The sequence below is a fragment of the Dermacentor silvarum genome, chromosome 8 (genome assembly GCF_013339745.2).
Source record: "Dermacentor silvarum isolate Dsil-2018 chromosome 8, BIME_Dsil_1.4, whole genome shotgun sequence".
NCBI lineage: Eukaryota > Metazoa > Arthropoda > Arachnida > Ixodida > Ixodidae > Dermacentor > Dermacentor silvarum.
The window spans coordinates 177,155,658-177,179,247 of NC_051161.1; the positions used below are offsets into that span (position 1 = coordinate 177,155,658).

At 47.3% G+C, this 23,590-nt stretch overlaps 1 protein-coding gene across 6 annotated transcripts in view; it reads right to left on the reverse strand.

Moving 5' to 3' along the window:
- The window catches only part of LOC119461871 (sex comb on midleg-like protein 2), a 204,085-nt gene that overhangs the window by 22,676 nt on the left and 157,819 nt on the right, over positions 1-23,590 (reverse strand). For 5 of the 6 annotated variants that reach the window (XM_037723242.2, XM_049672767.1, XM_049672768.1 and 2 more), the window contains 2 exons: positions 12,023-12,202; positions 5,704-5,883 (listed from right to left, as the gene is read on the reverse strand). In XM_037723242.2, the coding sequence (XP_037579170.1) occupies positions 5,704-5,883; positions 12,023-12,202 (360 nt within the window). The remainder of the gene's footprint in view (positions 1-5,703; positions 5,884-12,022; positions 12,203-23,590) is intronic. The other variant, XM_049672769.1, reaches the window with a different exon arrangement.

Below are 23,590 nucleotides of genomic sequence, written 5' to 3' on the forward strand. Positions count from 1 at the left end.
CTCAGCATCACACTCGACAAGGTAAACAGCCGTCCTCTTACGGAAGCCACAATTCTTGGTCCCTGGTCCCAGCCGACGTCGGAACGAACTGCTTTAAAAGCACTATTACGCTTTTTAAAAGAAACAGGACTTAGTGAAAAACTATAGAATTGTGCGGACAGATGTGTTTTTTTTTCTTTTCTTCTTTTTAATCTTGTTTTCCAATCTTTTCTGCCCTTACCCCATCCCCCTGTGCAGAGTAGCCAATCGGACACTTAACCTGGTTAACCTCTCTGTCTTTCACCTCTTATTATTTCGATAGCAATTATATGGACACTCAAAAGCAGATTTCTGCCGTCGGCGTCGCCGTCGCCGTGAGGTTCCGTATGACGTCAATGGAGATTAAATCGTCGCCGCGCGCCGAACGCTGTATGTGCGAGTGAAAGGGCGCGAGGGGGGCGCGCTTTCACGGGGAGTGAACGCACGGCGGAGAACAAACGCGAGTTCTGCGCCGTGCTCCCTTAAGGGCTGCAGAAGTAGGCGTCTCTTTCCAATCACCATATATGTAGAGCAAACGCGCCTTCTTCCGACGCGCGAGAGGCCGTGGAGGAGGGGGGGGAGGGGGAGGGAAGGGAGGCGACGTTTAGCTGCGGCACCAAGTGCCTATTTATATCAGAGGCTCCGGCAACAGTCAACAACGCGACACGCATTTTGAGCGAACGCGGGCAAAACGCCGACGGCGTCGACAACAGTTCTGCGTGTTGCCGGTGCTGCTGCATGTCCAAGTTTATACAGCTGATAAAGCTACTATCATTACTCCGTATAGCTCTCTACAAATTTGCTATCGCAATTGATGCTTCGCCTTTCAGGTGAAACTGCGACAACTTTTTTTCCTTCCTTCCTTCCTTCCTTCCTTCCTTCCTTCCTTCCTTCCTTCCTTCCTTCCTTCCTTCGATATCGTTGCCATCCTTGTTTACGTACGTACCTTGCACAAACAGTAAGCTGTTCGATTCCAGCAATATCCGTCGTTTCGTCAGCAAGTAAGGAGAAGCAGCCTGCAGCGTTCACTTTTGCATCTAGGCTTTCTTTGATAATTTCACCACAAATTTCTATAATTTGGTTTTGTTCGTCTGGTTTAAATACGAGGCATTACTGGGGCAACTTTCCAAATGGTTCTTCAGATGTGTATCTCCACAATCAGCTCACATGCGAAGAAGCGCTCTGGAAATAGCTGTATTTTCAGCGGGGGCTTTGCTTAAATCCATAGGACCAGTGTCCCTATCGCCACGGAGAGCAAGACCTTGCCGCCCGCAAAAAAGAACTGCCTCAAATTAAATAGGCCGTTGAGTTCCTTCTGTTTTCTCTTATTTTACTTTGCCTGCCCTGGTCCAGCTTATCGATCACATGTGGGCGCGCTTCCTGAAAATGTTTGGAGAAAATTATCAGATGCCAGCTGACAGTCACGGTGATATTTAATATTTTCGTGTGTGTGGAAGATTGCGAGCGCGTGCTTCCATTTCTGGAACGGCTTGGACACGCGCGTTCAAGTGCGTGCATGTTGGCCCAATTTTATAAAAACATTAAACCCAGAAAGTTCCAGAATTAAAAATCAGAAGCACGCCTTTGGAAATGTCAGTGTACTTTTCGCGTCAAAAGTGTATGAGAACTTTATACCCATCAAGTTTCGGAATTGAAATCCATGCGCTCCGTAGATTCCGGTGCCGCTGCGAGATGCCGCGACGCGCCCGCTCGCTATCGAAAATCCCTTGAAAATTTGTGCTCGGCTGGGGCTCCTTACGTTATGTGACTCCAGGTGCCTGGGCGTTTCCACGAAATCCAGCCCGAGTTCGCAATTTTCGCGCCGAAATGTCTTTTCGAGTGTCAAAAAGACATTGTAGACAAAATCCACAATGATTCCCGGCGCCGGTGGTTGTTTTGGCCGGCGGTGCATGACAGCACGAAAAAATTTCGGGGGGGGCTGAAGCCCCATCAGCCCCCCCCCTGGCTACGCGCCTGGGCCGAGGGTCATGCGCATCATTTTCGTACATGCCGCGCGCCTGCCGTCTCGTTTTTTTTTTTCTTTCTTCGTCAATGAACACGCGATTGCTGGTGTGTGCGGTTTAGCTAGTTCGGCCGCTTTGACACATGTAGGCAGGCAATCGGCTTTATTTGCGACTGTTAGTGAATAAGAACGTAAATGTTCAGCTAGAAGCGAGAAAGGCAGCAGATATTTTCTGGCACGGACAAGCAAAAAGGACGAATTAACCGAATTAATGCAATGAAGCAGTTTGAATTAACCGGCTTAGGAATACATTGAAAACATAGCAGCCAACAAAAAATTTGAAATTTGTTTGAATTAACCGAAAGTTTGAATTATCACGAGTCTAATGTATTCTTGAACTTTGAAATACTTAGAAAATAGTCGAAGTTTTCGAATAGTCCATTAGATTAGAAGGTCGAATCAAATATGACATTATTCGCTTTGGTATTCGAAAGTGTAAAATACTTGCACAACCCTAGTGGACTGCACTGTATTACATCATAAAACCCGGGACGCTGCACAATCGGGGGACTGGGGGACAACCAGGGTTTCACTGTATTATGGCAAACAGCATTCTTGGCATTGTCAGACCAGTCTTCTTTTTGGCTACTGTATTTACTTGAATACAAGGCAAAGTTTTTCCCCAGAATTTTCAGCGTCAAGGCCACCCGCTGCCTTATACGCGAATTTTGCCTTCAGGTGTGGCTTCACGGCATTGCAAATTTCTCCTTAAGGTGCATACAAACTGCAAACCGCATACTAGCGGCAAAACGCACGCGCTCGCCGCGCAAGCAGCCGTGAAGCAGGTTTTTCTTGCCGCAGGAAGGATACCAATTTTTCGCGGTTTCGCGCGCCGCAGATGAAGCGGACCAATGAGAGCGGCCGCTTCAGTGACGTGCGCGCGGAAACTGGTTTCATGCAGACTCGCCTGACTGATCAATTCGTATTCACATCCGGGGTCAGCCAGAGACTCGTTTCACACTGTCGTCTGCTCGCAGGAGCTGACGGAGAGTTCGAGAAGAAACGACTGCCGCAGCGGCGCGCCGCCCGCTAGTTGGTGCGGCCAGCGGCGCGTCACGCGCGTTTTTCCGCTACAGTGTACGCACCTTTACAAAGTGGCTTTAGGGCAGCTCGCGCCACACCTACAGGCAAAATTTGCAGACAACTTCGCGTGGTCCCTCGAGGAGCCCGGCTGCAGTGCATGCTTCATACATGATATGTCTCGACTACTCACATACTGGGATTAATTCTGCCTACATTTTTTTGTTTCCTTATCACATTGCTCCACCAGAAGCTGGCGAACAATTTGAACTGGCGCTGCTAGGCTTTACAATGATGGCCACAAAAGATGTTGATGCCAGGAAATCAACTACAGGAAATTTTTTCACCTGGACCTACCGGAAGCACCTTCTCCGAGCCCAAGCAACAATGAAGCACTGTGCTTCATAGACGAACCAGAGGCGAGCATCTGCCACTGAATAACCACAACCTTGTGCACAAGGTGTGTGTAGGCTACAACCCCTCACTTCCTCCCAGCATGCACACTGATGACCGCAAAAAAATTTGAAAAACAATTGTCAGTGAAGATAAACAATGTGTGAAGGGCCAGGCCAGCTTGGTACATTTACTGCATTTGTCCAATAGTAATGGATGTTGGGAGGAAAGCAACATAAAACTAATTGATTACATTTGAATATTTGCTTAATTACTTTTCTGGGACAGTAATTGGTGACTGACATTTAAGTAATTGCAATTGGTTACTTTCTTCTGTATCACATACAAGCCTGGTTTTACTTAACTGGCGCCAATGTTCAAGTGTTCGAATTGCCGACCATATTTGCAAATTGAATTACACACGATTGCGAGACCCCAGTCTCAATACAAATGAACAAGTTTGTATGGTACAAGGTTATGTGCAGTGCAACATTTGAGCTTGTGTGTCAGGAGGGCCACATCTTGTAACAGTACGTTGGCAGTTTGCAGTGAACTTAGATTCCAGCTGCCCCAGCTCTGTGGTTATGCACCAGCAATGACCAAATGACTGCTGAATGAAAGCTCCCAAGGGTCGTACACAACAAGCTCTTCTTTTTTTCGATGTAGATACCAATTTATTTAGTTTCCACTCATGTGTGGGCTGCGTCCAGTAGCGCACCCAGGATCTCTGCCAGGGGGGCGTTGACAGTTTGCCAATACCATCTAAACAGCACTAATTTCGATTTCTTTACGGGAAATTGTCAAAAAATGCGCTTTTTACGAGTGTGCAGACGATTGCGCGTCTTACATATTAGTTGCAGTACTCAAATGCGTAAGGAAAGAAAAGGGGTTCAACAAAAGGGGAGGTTAAGTCGGCCTCAGGGGGTGGTTACAACCCCCGAATTCCCCCCCGTCGGTGCGCCACTGGCTGCGTCCAAACAATTTTTGCCCAAATTAAAAAAAAGAGGGGGGGGGTTGGTGTGCGAGAGAGTAGAGAGTTTTAGCAGTGCCAAGTTACCGTACGGTAAGTGCGGCAATACCGTACCGGGCGAGCACTGCGCATGCGCGCACTTTACCTTACGGAAAGACTTTCCGTACGGCGCTCTTGACGGTAAGGAGTCTCTACCGCAAACGGTAACGTGCGCACCATGTTTTGCGAGCCGTGCCGGACCAAGCCTAAACATAGCGAGCAAGTGGCGTCGGCCAGAGCCCATGCTGTGCACGTCCGCGTCTCGCGTGCGTTTTTCACCAAGGTAAGACCAAGGGACGAGTTAACTTTAATTCACCTTCAGCGACGCGGCGAAGTAACGGCACGTATGACAGCAGCCCTTCTAACCGAAAGCATAAACTTGAGCTAAGCTGAACAGAACTTGTTACCGTACCACCTTCGCAACAGGCGAGTAATATACTCATGCCGAATGGAAAAAAAACTAAGATTAAAATAGACGAAAACCAAGTAAAGAAACAAAACATAAAGCATGGCAAGAGAAAAAAAGACACTTCGGGTTGGTGGCGCCATCTAGTGACGCATACTTCACTTAGAGGGGGCTACGAGTTTTTATTGCAGTAATTAACTATATTCGACTTATCTGTTGGTGTAAAGTGTTGCCAGTGATGTAATTTACACCAAACAGTCCTATTTTTATATAATGCGCCGACAAAAACACCTACGAAAAAAAAAAGTTTCACGTGTTGCTGGACAAAGCGTCACAAGACGTCACCACCAGCTTCGTAACTGGTGTCCACGTTTGGCGTAACTGGCACTTCCGTGAAGAATAATGTGTATGGACAAGTAAAAGCTTTCTAGTATTCGACAAAATTAATATTTCGGGCTCAGCACATAGTCCTTCCATATTGGCAAAGCCCTAATGTTAGCCACTATCATCATTACCAAGTTACCGTACGCATCGAGCACACACGCAGCTAAAACGTCTTCGGTCATCGCGGTACGATTGTACGGAACGGTAATACCGTACCGTACACCGCACTTACCGTACCGTAATACGGCAATGCTAAAACTCTCTAATATGTGGTAACATTGTGGGCACTAACAACTATCCGTTGTTAGTGCCCGTGATTCTTGCATCTGTTTTGCACTACAAAAGAATGCCAAGTTGGGCCAGTTGGTACATGTTGAAGAGTAACAGCGCAAGGCACTCGTCGTGTGCCTTTTTCAAACTGCAGTCATCCTTCACAAGCTTCGTGCTCACCTTCGGTGTCGGTGGAGTTGCTGCGGACACAGGCGATCTTAGCTGGTGCGCAAGCCTGCGGCGGGAGTGAAGCCTCTGAAGACAGGCGCCGTTTTGAGGCTGCCGAGCTGGCAGCACTCGGGGTGGTGCTCGCGGACACTGTTGCTGCCCTGGCCACCTCCACAGAAGACTGCTCCACTGCTGCAGAGATGCCGTCATCACTACCAGACCGGTCATACAGTTAAACCTGCTTATAACAAACCTCCATATAACGAATTCTTCGATATAACAAAGTTTTTCTATTCCCCGCCGTTATTCCATAGAAGCACATGTATTTGAAGCCTCTATGTAATGAAGTGGCAGCAGGAGACTCCATCGAAATAACGAATTTCCCCCGCCAACAACCTAGAGGTTTCGCCCGAAATTTTGTCATTTTTGCGCAAGCAGCAACTGGAAGCACCTTCTCCACCGTGACGGAATGCGAAGCGGCTGCGTCGCGCTTGGTGTGCTCGAATTCACGGCGACTGTGAGGCAAGAAGCGAGCGCACGTGTGCGTGCGTGCGAGCGTGCGCGAGGCGGGCCTGCATCCCTCGATCTGGCGATCTTGCCGCCGCGGGCATGACCTTTCCCCCTCCCTTCATTCAAACCTGATCCCGCCGCTTGCTGCAGCTGGCCTAGCCCGCCAAGCCGGCACTCTACTTTTCCTGATGATGTTGCCAAAGTAAAAAAAGAACTTTTTTTTTTCAACGCGTTGGCAGCGCCACTCTATGGTTACTTCGCAAGTTTCTGCGCTTCACTTCACTAACCTGACACTAGCTGACACTATACGACGCCATCGTGTCGCTCGCTCTTTGTTTCCGACGCCTTGTGCTTGTGCGAAACTACACGCGTCCACGCATCCAGTACCTGTTATGACATTCCAAGGATGAGTGCTTCGACGAAGAAACGCAAGATTGGGTGTGATCGAGCTAACAGCTCGCTTTTCGCACGTTCGGTTTGACTGCTACGTCACAAAGTGGGAAAGCTGCGGTACCGCCCCGCGTCTCTGACGGCCGCTGATGCAATCACAATTCTGACCGATCACGAGAAGGCAAGCGAAGGAACGGAAAACCGAGCTGTTTGCGCGATCCGCACCCCTTGCCTGCAGTTCCCTTTGAAGACAAGCCGTCATGGCCTTACACTTTTTCCACATCGCAGATCGCTTTTAAGATACGGCGGCCGCCGCCAAGTAAACACCTCCCTTTCTCGCCTCCCGCACCGTGCCTAGCCCGGAAGCGCGCTTATGCCCCCCCCCCCCCCCTTCTCCCTCGCGCACACGAGATTGAGTCGGCTGACCCATCCCAAGCTTACACTCGCACACACAGCGTACGGCGCGCGGCGACGATGTTGCCGTGTTTGGCCTTTACAAGGAACATCAAAGCGACGTCCATGGTGACGGCACAAATGCGCACGGTGACAGCACACTCTACGAACCAAGCTTCTGCGTGGTTACTACTCCGACGGCGACAGCGAATTCGCCCCCCCCCCCCTACCGGCAACTTCTCCGCGTTACCAGGAACTTATCTCGAAGACCATGATTTTGTGCGCGGCAATCGGCAACAGCTTTACGAGCAGGAAATACGTCATGGTGGCCATGTTGTAAGTTCACTATCGCTGGCGACCGTCGTCTGGGCATCGCAACTCGAGAATCGAACGTCTGCGCACATGAGATTTTGCCGATTTGGTGCCTGTGCGTGTAGAACAAGAAAAATAGTACACACTAACCGTTTGGTGGGCAATGAGCGACTACGGCTTAAGCGGTCAGCCAATACCCCATATGGGGTTCAATGGGGGCTGGGTGGGGGAATCTTCGCGACTACGTTTAAACTGCAGTTACGCATTAGGCGGGTACGTAGTAACGAGGTTTGACTGTACTATCCTTACTTCGTATATTAATCGATGCTTCGCGTTTCGGGCGAAACTGGGACTTTTTTGTTCATCGCAACTTTAGTGTATTGGGAGTAAACCTTGAGCAAGAGTACATACGGTAAGCGTTTCTTTATTATAGAGTTTTCGTGCTGAACCTGCATATAACGAAATCCTCTTTATAACGAAGTTTTTCGGGAATTTGTCAATTTCATTATATCCAGGTTTAACTGTACACTGTAAGATGATTTTATGCCAGCCAACTACATCCTCTGAGCAGCAAATTTAGTACGGTGAAAGCTTGATAATTCCATCTCAGTATATTTGAAAATTCGATAAATTCATAGAATTTCTGTAGTCATGCAATTTGCAATACAAATAATACCGGATGACTTAAAAAGCTCACACACATCCGTCCGCATACTATGTAGTTTTCGGATGTGGCCTCATGCTTCCAGCTTTGCATATCTCAGAGGTGTTGTCAGAAATATGGTGGCCACGACAGTTTTCCAGCTCTTGCCTCCATCTAGTAACGTTGATTGCTTCTAATGCAAATGCATGGCCTTCGAAATCGGACACCACCAATTGAGCAAGCGCTAGATGTGGGTGCTGATTAAGTCATACAGCTGTGTGAGGTGCCTACTGTTGTGTCGGCTGGCGCTCAGTTGATAAGAACACTCTGCGAAGAGCGCCACTAAGTATTAAAATCAGAGTGCCGCTCGCTAACGGCCTCTTTCCTTGCCCGAGCCACGAACCTACAAGCATGGGTTAATAAACGTCGTTCACCCGGAACTTGTCCAATCCTTTCGGCACGTCTGGCACAAAATGTAACACCTATGTTTTGTAGCAGCCTGTATTAATTTTATGTGTTTCTGCCAACCACAAGAACACGAGTCAGAGCATCATCATCAATAAACGTGGCCACTTAAATACTAGTTGCGTTACATGTGACAAGTTTTCTCCACTGCTGGTGTGTTGTGTGCATAGAATACAAGACTGCATGAAAAATCTCTGCCAGGTGTGCATTTCTGCTAGGGTATGACGATGACAGGAGGACCAGGCTGTCTCGTTCAGCATGCTCGAGCAATGGCAGACATGCAGCCATTGTAAACATGGGAGTAACAGACCATGTCCCAGTAGGCGGTGGCAGGGACAATTTAGAGACGGTTATTGAGTCCCTGACCATTGCCTGCAGGTTTGTTGAGTGACCGATGCTGCGCATGATTAGTGGGCTAGAGATCATGACCCTTGGTGAAGGAAAGTGCCATTCCAAGCAACCCCGCATCAATGATGGCTTCTAGTCCTACTACATGGAAAATAAACGTGACATGGTTGTGTCATGCAGTTCTGACACTTCTTTTTCTGCTTTTCGAGTAATTAGAAAATCTGCTTATTTGAAGATTTTTCATGGTCTAACAGGCTTCGGAATTAACCAAGGTTTTACTGCACTATTGTTCAGTATGGGGAAACACAACATAGAGAAACCTAGAGAAACTGCACAGGCTGCAGAAAACAATGTTAGGAAATGTAACTAGTGTTGCATATGATCACCCTTTGGCGCCTTTATCTGCACTTCACCTTTTATAAGAGCTTTATTGCTTGATGCATTGCTTTCTATAACATATTTTCATTCATGCTTCATCTGTTCATCATGAATGCCACTTGTATCAGTGCCCAACGTTACTAGACTAGCTTCAGTTGTAAAACTCCCCTCCCGTGCGCTTACTGCCGCTGTTGCTGTCGCCACTCCTTGGGCAGCCGCCAGATGGCGGCGCCGTTCCATTGCGCTCCACTGCAGACGCCTCGCCGCAGCCTTGAGCTTGTGCGGACGGGCAGCTTGCGCGTGTTTCACGTTCGCTGGCGTTCTCCCTATAGTCTGAATTAGTGATACCATGCGAAAGCGGTATCCACCTACAGCAATAAGATATATCGGGCTAGTGTTTTCTCGCTGCGTTTATTTGCTTAAAACTTTGGCTGGGGCAGTTATACGCCAGCTAGTGAGACCAAATTTGTTATCCACAAAAATAACAGAACAACTTTCTTGTAAACCAATGAATGCTTTATTAAAGAAAACAAAGTAAAAAACAACTGTATGCCCTTATACATAGCTAAGCGTTAAACTGTCAGAAGGGACATAATCTAGGCAAATGATTTGGACCTACGTGGAAACCAACTCCACCTATACAGCAGCTTGGCACGTTTCTTCAAGACTGAATCCCCACTGCTGCTCCAGGAACCTTGCCAAAGAATGCACTTTTATGCAAGGTTCCTGCAAGGTATGCATGTATGCATGCGCGTGACTAAATAAAAATTAGTGTAGCTTGCACAAGTGGTGCAAGGCTAAAGAAACAGCGGAGCTGATCGGCACTTAGCTGGTCCTGGCCTTATGGGTTATGCTTTTCCGGAATTTATTGATTACTGATCAATTATCGATTAATTGGTTGGTTATCACAAGCTATTGGTCACGTATTTTGGCTAGGCTAATCACTACCAAGTCATTCCCAGCATTTTCCGGAATTTCTTGATTATTGATCTATTACCGATCAGCTACTGATAGGCTATCGCAAGGTATTGGCCACGTTTTTGGGCTAGGCTAAGCACTACCAAGTCATCCCCAGCATTTCCCGGAATACTGATTATTGATCGATTATCTATTAGCTATTGATTGGCTATCGCAAGGTATTGGCCATGTATTTGGACTAGACTAAGCACTACCAAGTCATCCCCAGCACTTTCCGGAATTTATTGTTTATTGATCGATTATCAATTAGCTATTGATTGGCTATCGCAAGGTGATGCGAGGCGCAGCTGTGCGCAGCGACATCATCGCTAGGAGAGTTTTTGTGTACATATGCAAGGAAGCAAAAAGTTTAAACAGCTCCGCTGTTAAAAATTTAATATGCATGCACTCAGTTCCTGAAAGCGCAAGGGGCACCCAACACGACTCAGCGTATTCTCTGACCACTCTTCTAAGATGGCCCAGAACAGGTCATCAAACATCTCTCTTCGTTTGTGTTTTTTTCCCCAGTTGGTTCGATGGATACGAAGGAAGGTTTGGGAACACTTTCGGCATCGCACCCTCGGCAACTGTCCACTTGTCTCGTGGCACCTCAACCGTCTGTCCTTTGATGATATGCACAAACACTTTAAGATGTCCTGCTCATGAAAGTGTAAATCACACACCATGGATTTCGCAGAGAGGAATCACTCTGTTCAATGCCGAGCGAAGTGTCGCATTGCTGGGAGCACACAAGAAGTGGCGCGCCGAACTATCGCCATCGCTCAATAGCCGCTTGTTGCAGTCAGGAACGCAGCACGTCCACATCGCCTGCTAATATCCTAAACAAACGCGGCGAAGGCTACAGTTTCGCGGATGACATGCTTCCTGAAATCCGCCATCAACAACCAACCACAGAATACACCAACGCTGCGCCACGTGTTTTGTCCGACCAGTTCGCGTAGCCGGCTAGTGGGGAACTGAAGCTGGGTGCGACGGCAGCGCCATGAAGGCGCGGGCAGGTTCCGCGCAACGGCGCCGAGTTTTGCAACTGAAGCTAGTCTAGTAAACGTTGTCCCTGCCGTATGCCAAAATAAATAAATAAAATAATTAGGCTTGTGTGACTATAAATTTTTTGGTTCGAAGCGAAGTCAAAACGAATAGCTGTGGGATTTGCATAAAACTTTGACATAAGAACCAGATGTTCACAAATCTAAGAATAGCTGGTTCTTTACGCAGTTGATTTTCCAAGTGCCTATATTGAGGTATTTTCATGCAAAAATGCAATTAAACATTTCTTACAACTCCAGCTGCTGAGAAAATTTGTATATAGGCTTTTGCTCATTACTGTGGTTCAGTTTACTTAAGATTTTGTGGTGGTTGAGGCCACGGAAGGACTTTGCTGTCAAGTGCGACTTTTACTGTGTGACGTATGCTATGCCGTGCAAATTCAGCTTGATGATTTCCAGCTACACGCGAGCTTAACCCGTTTTGTCTGCAAGCGCACAGACGAACAAATAACAGTAAAATCAGGGTGCGGGTCGCCTCAAGTGTGGCTTCACAGCCTGTGCTGCCGTGAAACTACCTTTAGGGTCTCTGCCATCAGCGTCACCGACGAACAGAGACGATTCATGCGTCCACGAATGAGACCGTTTTTTACAAAGATTCGGTCGTTGCATGCAGTTACGCGGATGGAAGGATGCTGTAATTGAGGGTGCAGCTTCCATGCTGAAAAAATATGTATATTGGTTTGTTTTGAATGCTTCGGAAACTTGCAATACTGAAATTCGAGCCAAAGTGAATACTGAGTAGCATAATATTTTATCAAATATTTGCACAAGCCTAGAAATAATTCTTATGTTCAAGCCTCATGCCGCCATCTGTCCCTAGACGAACAAGTACAGTAGTGGACTATTGGACGCATGCCAATGCACGCACCTCGTGGCTTGGTGGGGGCCTTGCTGGCGCACTTGGTGCATCCGCCCTGCAGCGGCTGACTGGAGTAGAAGTTCTCGCAGCAGAGCAGTTCCTCAAAGAGGTTCTCCAGGTAGGTCCAGAAGGCCGACACCTTGTCCACAGCTGGTAGGCGGCACGTGTGTGACTGACCGTCAAATGTGGCTGCACACACCAAAAGAGAAATCAGATGTGGCCACTCTCTGCCACCACACGGGAGCCAGGCTTCTTCCACCTGGCATTTATATTTTGTCACAACTTCAAACGGCATGATGCTAACATGTTTTGTAAAAACCCTGTGTGTGTGGTGTGAAAAGCTACATATTCAAAACATTGCCTGCAAGCACACAATTTCTTGTGGTACTTTATTTACAATGATTTAGCTAGGAATGCAGCACACAAGCAGCTGCAGCACAGACAGTTCCTTCTTCTCCCCCATTATGCAACTAATAACTACTCTTTTGCATCAGACATCAATATAAATTCTCAGTTGCGACGTAATATTCTTAGATTTCTGTGACGCTTTTGATCCGGTACCTCATGATAACTAATCCTAAAGCTCAGGTCAGTTGGCAGTCCGGAAATCTTTGTGCGTTGGATTGCAGCTTATTTGTCTGACCCCGTACAGTTCGTTGATGTGGACGGGCATTAATCGGATTGCCTTCCAGTCACATCTGGGGTGCCTCAATGAAGTGTACTGTGACCTTTGCTCTGTCTTCTGTATATCAATGGCATTGTTAACGCAATCTGTCCTGGAGTCCAAATCCAACTGTTTGCCAACATTTGTGCATTAAACAAGTTAATTTCACAAATGACCAAGACAGTATTTACTGACAGTAGAGCCCTGTTACGTTTTTCACGAGACCGTAAACAAACAAACAAACAAAAGAAAACACCTAAAAGCCGGGAAACACAAGAGCCGAGAAACAGGAAAAATTGAGAAATGGGAGTAGTGTTGAACTGCACACATCGTTATTTAAATTATTAAGTGCGAAAAAAAAGTAGTAGTTTTGCCCAAAAGCATCGATTGCGATAACAAATTAGTAGAGAGCTATACAAAGCAAGGATATTAGTTTTATCGTCCGTATAAACTAGTAAACATTCGCTTATTAACCAATATTAATAAGCATGGCGTCAGCGACCACACGCAAACATGAACACATTACGTTCGATGAGCGTGGACACGTGCGCTGTCAAACGCTGGCGTGTGGAAGCGCCTCTGCAGAAGCGAGCGAAGTGACCTTCGTGTTTTGTCTATCGCTTCAATGCAAACTGAGTGCCGAGAACAAACAGCACGCACAAAGCTACGAGCTGCCCGACGGACCTACACTTCCTAGACTCTGCCCCAACGCAGATCGCTTTCAAGATACGACCTGCGCGACCGCGCGCCGCCGCGCAGTACGCGGTTGATGCCAAGGTACAGTACAACGCCGCCCGCTATCCCTCCCCCCTCGCTCCCTCGCCGGTGCCTCGAGCGCAACGGAAGAAGGCACGCTTCCTGCCTGCTTTTCTTTCTTGTGCGCGGTCGTCGGCTCCCTTCACACGCTTTCACTTGCACATACAGCATACGGTGCGTCTCGATGGCGTCATCGCCCTTGGACTTTATACGGAACATCTGAGCCAAAACCCAATTTTAGGGCCACAACGCATCATAGACACCATCTTTAGATAGCAAATATGGATCTCAAGGGCCATACTTTTGCTGGCGGAAACCGAAAATACGTCATAGTTGTTGCCCCCGGCACTTTGGGCAGCCAATGCCATCGTCAAGCCACCAAGCCAAGCGACATGAAAAGTCAAAATGGCCGCTCGGGCTGGCGCGGGGTGGCAGTTCGCAACGTATGATGCGGGAACGGTCCCACAGTTGTGACGCAACAGCGGGGTTACCAATGCATAGGGGTCTATGGCAGCTGTGTCGGGATCGGCCGAAAATGGCGTAACAGCCGAGAAAACGCAGCACCCGGGAACGTAACAGCGGGGTTCTACTATATAAGTGTTAGTGTCAATAACTTCGCCAATTGGCGCAATAAACGGGGTATGAAACTTAACACAGAGAAATGTGTGTTCTTTTTGATCAATCAAAAAAGACAGCCGATTGCATACACCAATAAGCTTGGTTCCCTTCACCAAGTTATTAATTACAAATATTCAGGAGTGACAATGACAAACAACTTGTCTTGGAGTGTTCATATATCTAACATTTGTTCATCTTCCTTCTTAAAAATCTGTTTCGTAAGGCATAAGCTCAAAGGAGCCCCCACTAGTGTTAAAGTGGACCTAAACTAGAATATACATGTATCGTTTGGGACCCTTACACTAAAGTAAACCATTAACAAATTAAAAAGAATCCCAAGGAAACACTGTCAGGTTTATATTTAAAAATTGTTCCGTATCTGACTCTGCCAGTAAAGTAATGCAGGGCAATCAAATACAGCCTCTCGAAATACGAAGTAAAGAATTGAGGCTACAGTTACTAGTTATTGAACCTTTTTCGTTTCTGTCACACCTAGCGACCAGAAATACCTGACACCACCTTATTTTGCACATTTCTTCTTTCTGGGGTTTTACGTGCCAAAACCAGTTCTGATTATGAGGCACGCCGTAGTGGAGGGCCGTAGTGGATAAATTTTGACCACCTGGGTTTCTTTAACATGCACTACAACGCAAGCACACGGGCGTTTTTGCATTTCACCTCCATCGAAATGCAGCTGCCGCGGCTGGGATTCGATCCCGCGACCTCGTGCTCAGCAGCGCAACCCTTAGCTGACTGAGCAAACCCGGCGGGTTTATTTTGCACATTTAAGACACATTTAAGTTTTCTTTTTTCCCAGATACAATACTGGAATTCCTTACCGCTAATATGTTCTTAATTTACTGTTCATTGTTCATTTGCATACTTTGTATTATCTGTTCGATTATGATGCGTACACTGCTTGGACTTTGAGTCCGCAATACATACTAAAAAAAAAAAAATAAGCATTGCTATCCCCGATATCACCTTCTTAATAAACTACGCTGAATAAACAAATTACCTTTACAACTTACTTGTAAAACATGCCGCAACTATGTAAAATCGCAAGAAGCAACTAAATTCAAAAACATTACGAAAAAAAAAGGGGTAGCTTTACTAGTGGCACAAGGCTAAAGACACAGCAGAGCTGATGGGTTCCTAGCTGGTCCTTGCTATACGAAGTGATGCTAAGTTATACGAAGTGGTCCGTGGCATCGGGGAACACCTTGCAAAGCACTTGCAGTCCGAGCACACGTAGGGGAAGTGGGGTGAAAACTATGCACAAAGTACGGGCGGCACGCAGCAGACGAAACGCCGGGATGACGTCACGGCGCATGCGCAGTAGCGCGCAGCTGGTGGAAGCTCGGCCGAGCCGCTGCCAGAGGCACCTGCTGCAGTCACGGGCACCACGAGCGTTCGACTAGAGTGTACTAGTACACTCTAGTTCGGCGCTAATGCGGGGAAACGGAGAAGTGCGGTTGGCGTCGGCAGCACCTCTGCGCGTTGCCTCGTTGGTGCTGCTACAATTTGTTTCTCTCTCTCGCTCTCATTTTCTCTTTCTCTCTCCCGAGCATAGTAGCGCGCGACGCTCCGCGAGGTGGTTGCTAGGCAACGCAGTGGCAGGCGGCACGCATTACGGCAGGCTTGAACAGCTCCGCTGTTAAAATTCAGTACAAAAAAGCTCCGTTACCTTAAAACTGTAAAAAGTAAAAAAGTTCAAGATAAGTGGAGTATTGAGTTACAAAAAAAAAAAAAAAAAAAACAAGACCGTTGGCTGCACATAGACTGCATAGATCCTTTTCTAAATGGAGCCACTAGTGTTCTCGGTCGATCACTTTCACATGATTCAACACCAAAAATGTCAGCGTTCGCAGTCAGATGACTGATCCTAACGCAAGCCTATCATCCGAGGAGTTCACAAATGGCTTCAGCCATGCAAGAAGTTGACGCTGCTAATTTCTGACGCATAGTAAATTCTGAACAGTTTCATTTAGAAAACTCAAGCAACTGTAATGCCTGTTAAGGCGCTGTGGGTAATAAAATAAATAAATAAAATAAATAGACTGTCACACCTTTAGCAGACGCCTTCAGATGACACGATGCCTCAATATTGCCACCTGTAGGTAGTGGGTCGAGGGCAAGAGTGGGTCGAGCCCAAGAGAAGAAAGAAGACCGCGCGCTCCTTCTCTGCTCGAGCCAGCCCCGACGGTCGCGTCTTCCAAGAGCCAGCTGCTCTACGTTTATTAATCCTTCAGGGCTACTTCTCGAGGCTCGTGACAATATGGTGCGAGCATCCTTATCGGGCTGCGATCCCACTGAAAGTGTGCGCTGTGTGCTTGCCTCGTTTGAACACAGTGCGTGCCTACTCAAATGCGTTGGTCATCTTGCTCAAAAGCCATGCTTAATAAGCTGTCACCTCATTGATATGCCACTGAGAGCATTCTAAATGCAGACAGTACAATGCATGGTTTGACTAACCAGCTTGGCACCAGCGAGATTGCTCGCTGCTGGAACACTCAAACCTCGTTATAACAAAACAGGATATAACTAAATAATGGATATAACAAAGTAAATGAAATTCCCCTTAAAATGCCCATAGGGATTTAAACCTCGTATTTAAAACCTTGTTCTAACGAAGTGAAATTGTTCTGCCAATGGAATATAATGAATAAAATTCATCTCCGAAACCCAAAAATGCCCGATCGTTGCCCCGCATCGAATACGTTGTCGAACGACACTGGTCTTTCTCACCGGCGCACGTAGCTGTGCACAAGCCGCAGCTCACTATCGCACTTCTTAACTGACCTGTGCGTGCTTGGCTGCGCGAGCCACGCCAAACTGTGTGGCTGCGTGCAGTGTTGCGAACACGTGCAGAGTGTATTCACTTCTGCACGTGGCGCCGCGCAGGCAGGCGCAGCTGGGCGTGGCCTCTGAGATCTCCCCGGCGCAATCTCGGGGGTCACGCGCGAGCCTCCACGAGTCGCGCCATGCTGCGCGGTGGTGCGAATGATTAGTGCATCAACTTCTTTCTCTACGGCGCACCGCGCAAGCAGCTGCAGCAGGCCCTGTCCTCAGAGACTTTCCCGGCGCAATCTCATCGGTCACGCCAAGGCCACGCATCCGCTTCTCCCTCTCCATGCGGTGCGCCGTGCAGGCTGGAAAGTGGGCGCGGCCTCCGACATTGTACTGGCATTGGTGCAATCTCGGAAGCCACAAGCCGGCTATGCAAAGCCAGCGCGGCGATGTTCGCTTGCATCCTCGATCACATGGCAGAGCATTGTGTTGTGTGCCACGTGATGCTCGACCGTGAGGAGCCAAGTGGAAAGCGAATACGAAAGACCATCACAATGGAACAGAAGGCTGTCGCATCAGGTGCTAAGTCGTGCGTTAACGCTAGCGGCGTGTGGAAGCGCCGCTGCAGAAGCGAGCGAAGTGACCTTCGTGCTGTTGTCTATCGCTTCAACGCAAACTGAGCGCCGAGAACACGCAGCACGCACAAAGCTACGAGCCGCCGGCGCACCTACACTGCCTAGACTCTGCCCCAACGCAGATCGCTTGTCAAGATACTGCCCATGCGACCGCACGCCGCCGCGCAGTACGCATTTAATGCCGGAGTACAGTACCACGGCCGCTTTTTTTTTTTTAATCCAGCAGCCGTGACAGTATACAGCAGCCGTGACAGTATACAGACAGTAAGTATACAGCAGCCGTGACAACGCCGCCCGCAACCCCCCCCCTCGCTCCCCCGGAAGAAGGCGCTTCCTGCCTGCTTTTCTTTCGTGTGCGCGCGAGATTTCTGGCGTTTTTCACTGGTCGATCTGGAGCAAGATTTTTTGCTCCACGGCTGCAAGTCCGAATTTCACTGGTCGAGCTGGAGCGGGTTCGCACTTTCCACTGGTCGTTTCGGATCAACTCGCTCCGCGCCGGATCGCTCTCACTTGCTCCGCTGCCGAGGCGCGGATTCGGGCAGAAATAGGACAAGAAGCATACGTCACTTCCGCTCGCTGGGGGATGGCGATCTTGGTGGCCATGGAAACATGCAGAGCGTAAGTCGATTTTTGTGACGCCTGTGCGCAGACTTCCAGTACGATCCAGCGCTAATTCTAGCCACTGTACCAGCGCGGAGAATTTTCGCTCTCCGCTGGCAGATTAGGATTGGTGAATTGCGAGCACCATGGAGGAAGGAAAAAAAACTAGGAGGGAGCGTCACGTGACAATCTTGAAGCCTAGTCATAAAAAATTTAGAGGAATGGGATGATGGGAAATAGGCCCTCACGTGATAGGCAAGCGGTAGATCTTACTCGGCTCGCTTCGGTGGCTTCGGTTTCGTCTGCTGCGGGGGTTTCGGAATATGCGCACATACTCGGCTTGGCAAACGCGCGCCGAGGTTAGTGAAGGAATTCGAGTGTGTGAAGCAGTTGAGTCTCGTCGCTTAATTAGCAAACAGGCGCCAAGGCTGTTGTGAACGAAGGTGTCGGTTAACCGGCATTGCGCCGAACAACCCGGGAGGACCACCTCAAGGACGACTGGTTGCGTTTCGGTGTGGTTTCAGGGAAACGAGGGAACCTTTCGCCCTGCAAACGTGTGAGGGCAACCAAGCCACCCTTCCGACGACGATTCGTTGCGTTTGACGACGTCTTCGGGGAAACGATGACTTTCGCCCCCGCAAAATGTGCACGTGATTAAGCGAGCGTGCAGGGTCCGAAGCGACTGTCCCTACGGGAAAAAAATGCGTCCCGTCTTGTGCCTAAGGATGGACTGGCGAGCCGCAGACTCCGAACATATTTAGGGCCGTGCCGGCCCGTAGCGCAGTCGACACTGTTGCTCGAGATATGCTCAAAGTCTTCGGCCTCATAGCAGACTGGAGAGAACTCCCGTCAGCAGTAGGCGCACCTGCGTGATGAAGTGTTTTGTGCCAGGATGCCCTAATCGAACAGGAAATCGGCGCGATGGTCTGTCCTTCCATAGGTAAGCACAATGAACGTTTCTTTTATTTATGAAAATGGAACTGCAATATTCGCGATTGTTAGTGACTATGTGCTCGTGCGAATTATAACTGACGAAATAGTGGTGAAATACTATTCAAGCCATTTTTTTTCCAACTTAGACATAATTCCCACTAAATGTTAAACATTTATTTCTCTTTAAAGTACTTTTATCAGCTAGCGTACACTCCTAAAAAGGTACAATGTGAAACTATTTATTGTCGAAGAATTGCATTTCCTGCTATAAAAATTATTATTGACTGAATTTTGTATGTATTTCTTGTGGCTGAAAACAATCAAAATTGCAATAAAACTAATTAATTGAAGAAACCATGAAAGATTAGTCATCACATAACATATTAAGTTTTGCAATAGTCGCCAAGAACAATAATTTTGTAGAGAATATTCTGCTCGTAGTAACTCGGCTTGTGAGTGCAAAGTTCAAACATCATGTTGCAAAGTTCAATCATTCCCCATGTTGAGGCTAAATATCATTTTTTTTTCAGAAGATATGATGTTGGTTGACATATGTTAAACAACAGGTAAATGACAGTTGAGATGAAATAACACAGTTTTACTTTAAATTACAGGAGTGAACATCATTTTCATTCATTTATTAGTAGTACCCTGAAGGCCTGTAGGCATCACAGAGGGGGCATTACATTACATTATGTATGTGTTACAGCTATATCTTTGATATTTTTGTGTGAAACATGCACTGCAAAGTTACTACAGCTCCATTTCTACCGAGATTCAATTAGCCGTATGTGTATTTTACAAGCACACTTAGATCAAACATAGTTTTCTACACAAGGGGATGCAGTGTGTAGGGAAAGCAAGCACAGATCATGCGAGGTCTTTTGCATGACTCTGCAAAGGTTGTGTAAATGCATTCCACAGCAAATGTTATTGTTGGACCTTAAAAATATATCTGGTGGGTTATTCTTTAACTGCAGACGCTTGAAAAGGACAATGCCACAGCAATGAGTCAACCTTAAAGTGAAGCAGCTACATCCACGGGAACATAACAGCATCAAGTTGAGCCAGTAAGTTGATGCACAGCTGTATGCAGCCATAATGCATGTTTCCAGTTTGATCATACCCTTTTCATGACTGTGGTAGATGTCCCCCACCATTCCTGAAGTGAAATATGCTTTTCTTATATTCAGGCAGGTCTCTCTCAAGCCACAATGGATATGGACATCTCTGAGGGCTTGTCTGATGGATGTGCCAGCAGAGGGTACTGCTACATCTGCTAGCGCGTCCTTGACTGATTCAGACATTGCTGATGAGCCTTCCGAAATCCAACATGTCCTGGCATGTTTGATTGTCGTAATGATCACGGAGCTTGCTTAAGACATTTTCTCACATGTGTGCCTTGGTTCATTCATGTTCTGATCTGCTTTGCAAAAATCTGGTGTTTCCCTTTAATATATATTTTGGATTTCACCTAATTATTTAAGTTTCAAAAATGCATATGAGATTGTCATACAGCTTTCTCTAAGATGTTTTCGACAGATTTAAAAGATCTATTAGTAATGCTCAGAATGAAGAGAAAGATAGAACTGTTCAACCTATCATTGGCTACATTACAGCCCTTTTTTGACACAGGTGACAAGCATACTGCGTTCAAATTTCATTGTTAACACTGGCAAAAGCAAGTGCTAATGAATGAAAGCCATATATGCTACATCATAATCTCATTTTAGTCAATCTAGGATAAGTACAAGATAAGGAAAATAAAACAAACTGCAGCAAAGCAGTGTTATGTAAGATGAAAACCACTTTTTTTTTCAGTAAAGTTGGAATAAGGAAAACGCACTCCTTCTCTGAATTATACTTCAGCCATGGCCTCTCATTACACACATAATTAACACCCTTGCTAGGCTCCAACATTTACAACAGTAATAAAATTTATAACGTGCCAACTGTGCTGGTAAGCTTTATCAACATTTTTTGGGACAGTAGAGAGAGAGAGAGAGAGAAACGTGGTGGGAAAGGCAGGGAGGTAAACCGGAAAAGATTCTGGTTTGCTACCCTGCACTGGGGAAGGAGAAATGAAAGGCGGAAAGATTAGGGAAGAGAAAAAGCAGTCACGAAAAAAAAAATTCAAGGAATTAAAAAAAGAAAAAGAAAAGGAAGTTGGAAACGTCTGTGAGAACTATAGTCTGTCAGATAGTCCACTCGATAGCAAAAACTTCAAGAGTGCCTTGACTGACTTGTTGTGTGACGACTGTATAGGCCGGCGTTCCAGGACTGTCTGCTCCGAAAGCGGCCGGTCGTCAAGACCTGCCAGCGCGGTCGCGAATGACTGCCTATGTGCGCTGTATTGGGGACAGTGACAAAGTATGTGCTAGATTGTTTCCTCGTCGCCGCAGTGGACTCACCGCAGCACTATCCTCCCATCCAATGCGGAAAGCAAACGACTTTGTAAATGCGACACCAAGCCACAATCGGCAAAGTACTGTTGTTTCGGGTCGGGATAGTCCAGGTGGAGATCGAAGTCGAAGACAGGGGTCCAGTCGATGCAGACGTGTGTGTTGCAAACTAGGTGTGTTCCACAACGATTGTGTGGCATCGTTTGCAAGCACTCGAAATTTCACTGCTGCATCTGTTCTTGACAGCGGGGTTGGTTCCTGTGTGCCGTCTTCATGAGCAGATCGAGCAGCTTCATCAGCATATTCGTTGCCCATTACGCCACAGTGGCTAGGGAGCCACTGAAAGGTGATGTCGTGTCCTTGCTCGACGAGGCAATGAAGGAGCTCTTGGATTTCGAGGACTAGTTGTTTGTAGGGTCCACAGTGTAAGGCAATGTAATGTAGCGCTGCCTTGGAGTCACTGAAAACACTCCATTTGTTAGGTGGTTCCTCACGAATTATGCGAAGTGCGCTACGAAGAGCAGCAAGCTCCGCGGCTGTCGATGTCGTCTGGTGTGATGTCTTGAATTTCAAGGTGGAGACTTTCACAGGAAAAAACACAGATCCTGCAGAACCGTCCATGGTGGTTGAACCTTCAGTGTATAGGTGGGTATGATCACTGTATTTTTCGTAGAGCATGATCAGCGAAAGTTGCTTGAGAGCTGGTGATGAGAGTTCGGCTTTCGTTCGAATTCCAGGCACTGTCAGTTGAACTTGTGGCTGAGCCAAGCACCAAGGAGGAAACAAAATTCTCGTTGCAGCTGTGTAACCTGATGGAAGGTACATATGATAAGGCAGTATTGTCTGACAAAAAGAGGCACGTGGTCGGTCTTCTGGCAGTGAGGCTAGATAGTGGGAAGGGGTGCGAGCAAGGTGCCTGACGTGTGCTCTGAGCGCTTCCATAATAATGTGAACCTTGGCTGGGTAGTCATGTGCAATTGCAATGGTTTCTGATGTTGATGTACATTGTGGCAACCCTAGACAGACCCCAAGTGCCTGTGCCTGAGCACTTTCGATTGTACGAATGTTAGTTCTACAGGTATTGGTCAGCACTGCCAAGCTGTACCTCAGATACCCGAGAAACAGCGTCCTGTAGAGCTGCATCATCGCGTGTACTGAAGTACCCCAGGATTTTCCTCCAAGAAACTTGAAGAGATGAGAGATGGCTGTCAGGCGCTTCTTTAGGTTGGTGACATGGGGACTCCAACAAAGGTCACTATCGATGATTACCCCTAAGAACCTGTGCGTTCTGATGTAAGGGATATTTTGTCCATCGATGGTTATGGTGTCATTAGTTTCCGGCTAAATGCGATCAATGCGCATTTTTCTGGGGAAATCTTGAGGCCTTGTTCATTAAGGTACGTCACATTCAACGCCGCAGATTTTTTGAGCCTTGCACGTACTTGAGGATGCGTCACGCCAGATGCCCAGACGCATGTCATCCGCATATATTGACAACTTCACCGTATTTGGTAGGCATTCTACGAGGGCAATGAGCACAAGATTGAAGAGTGTTGGGCTCAACACACCACCCTGTGGTACTCCACGGTGTGTATAGTGTTGAGAAGTTGGGCCGTCTTCAGTATTCACAAATAGATACCGCATATGTAAATAACTTGTTGTCCAACGATAAAGCCTACCGCCGAGGCCAACCATTTCCAGAGCCTCTAATATAGCCTCATGAAGAACATTGTCATATGCTCCTTTGATGTCGAGGAACATGGCGACAGATAATCGCTTACACGTCTTTTGATGTTGAACGTAAGTAACCAAATCGATGACGTTGTCAATGGAACATCAGTGACGTCGAAAGCCAGCCATTGCGTCTGGATAAACTTCATAGCGTTCCAGGTACCATTCAAGTCTGGCGAGCAACATTCGTTCCATCACCTTCCCAATGCAACTAGCCAGCGCGATTGGGCGGTAGGAAGTAATCGCTAGAGGAGACTTGCCAGGTTTGAGGAGTGGTACCAGGCGGCTGGTCTTCCATTCTTGAGGAACGTTTCCATTCTCCCAGGACTCATTGAAGATGTTCAGCAAGGCACTTCGCGCTAGTTCACCGAGGTGGTACAAGGTACGGTAAGAAATACCATCTGGTCCAGGTGACGACGACCGATTACATAGGGCAAGTGCAGCGTCG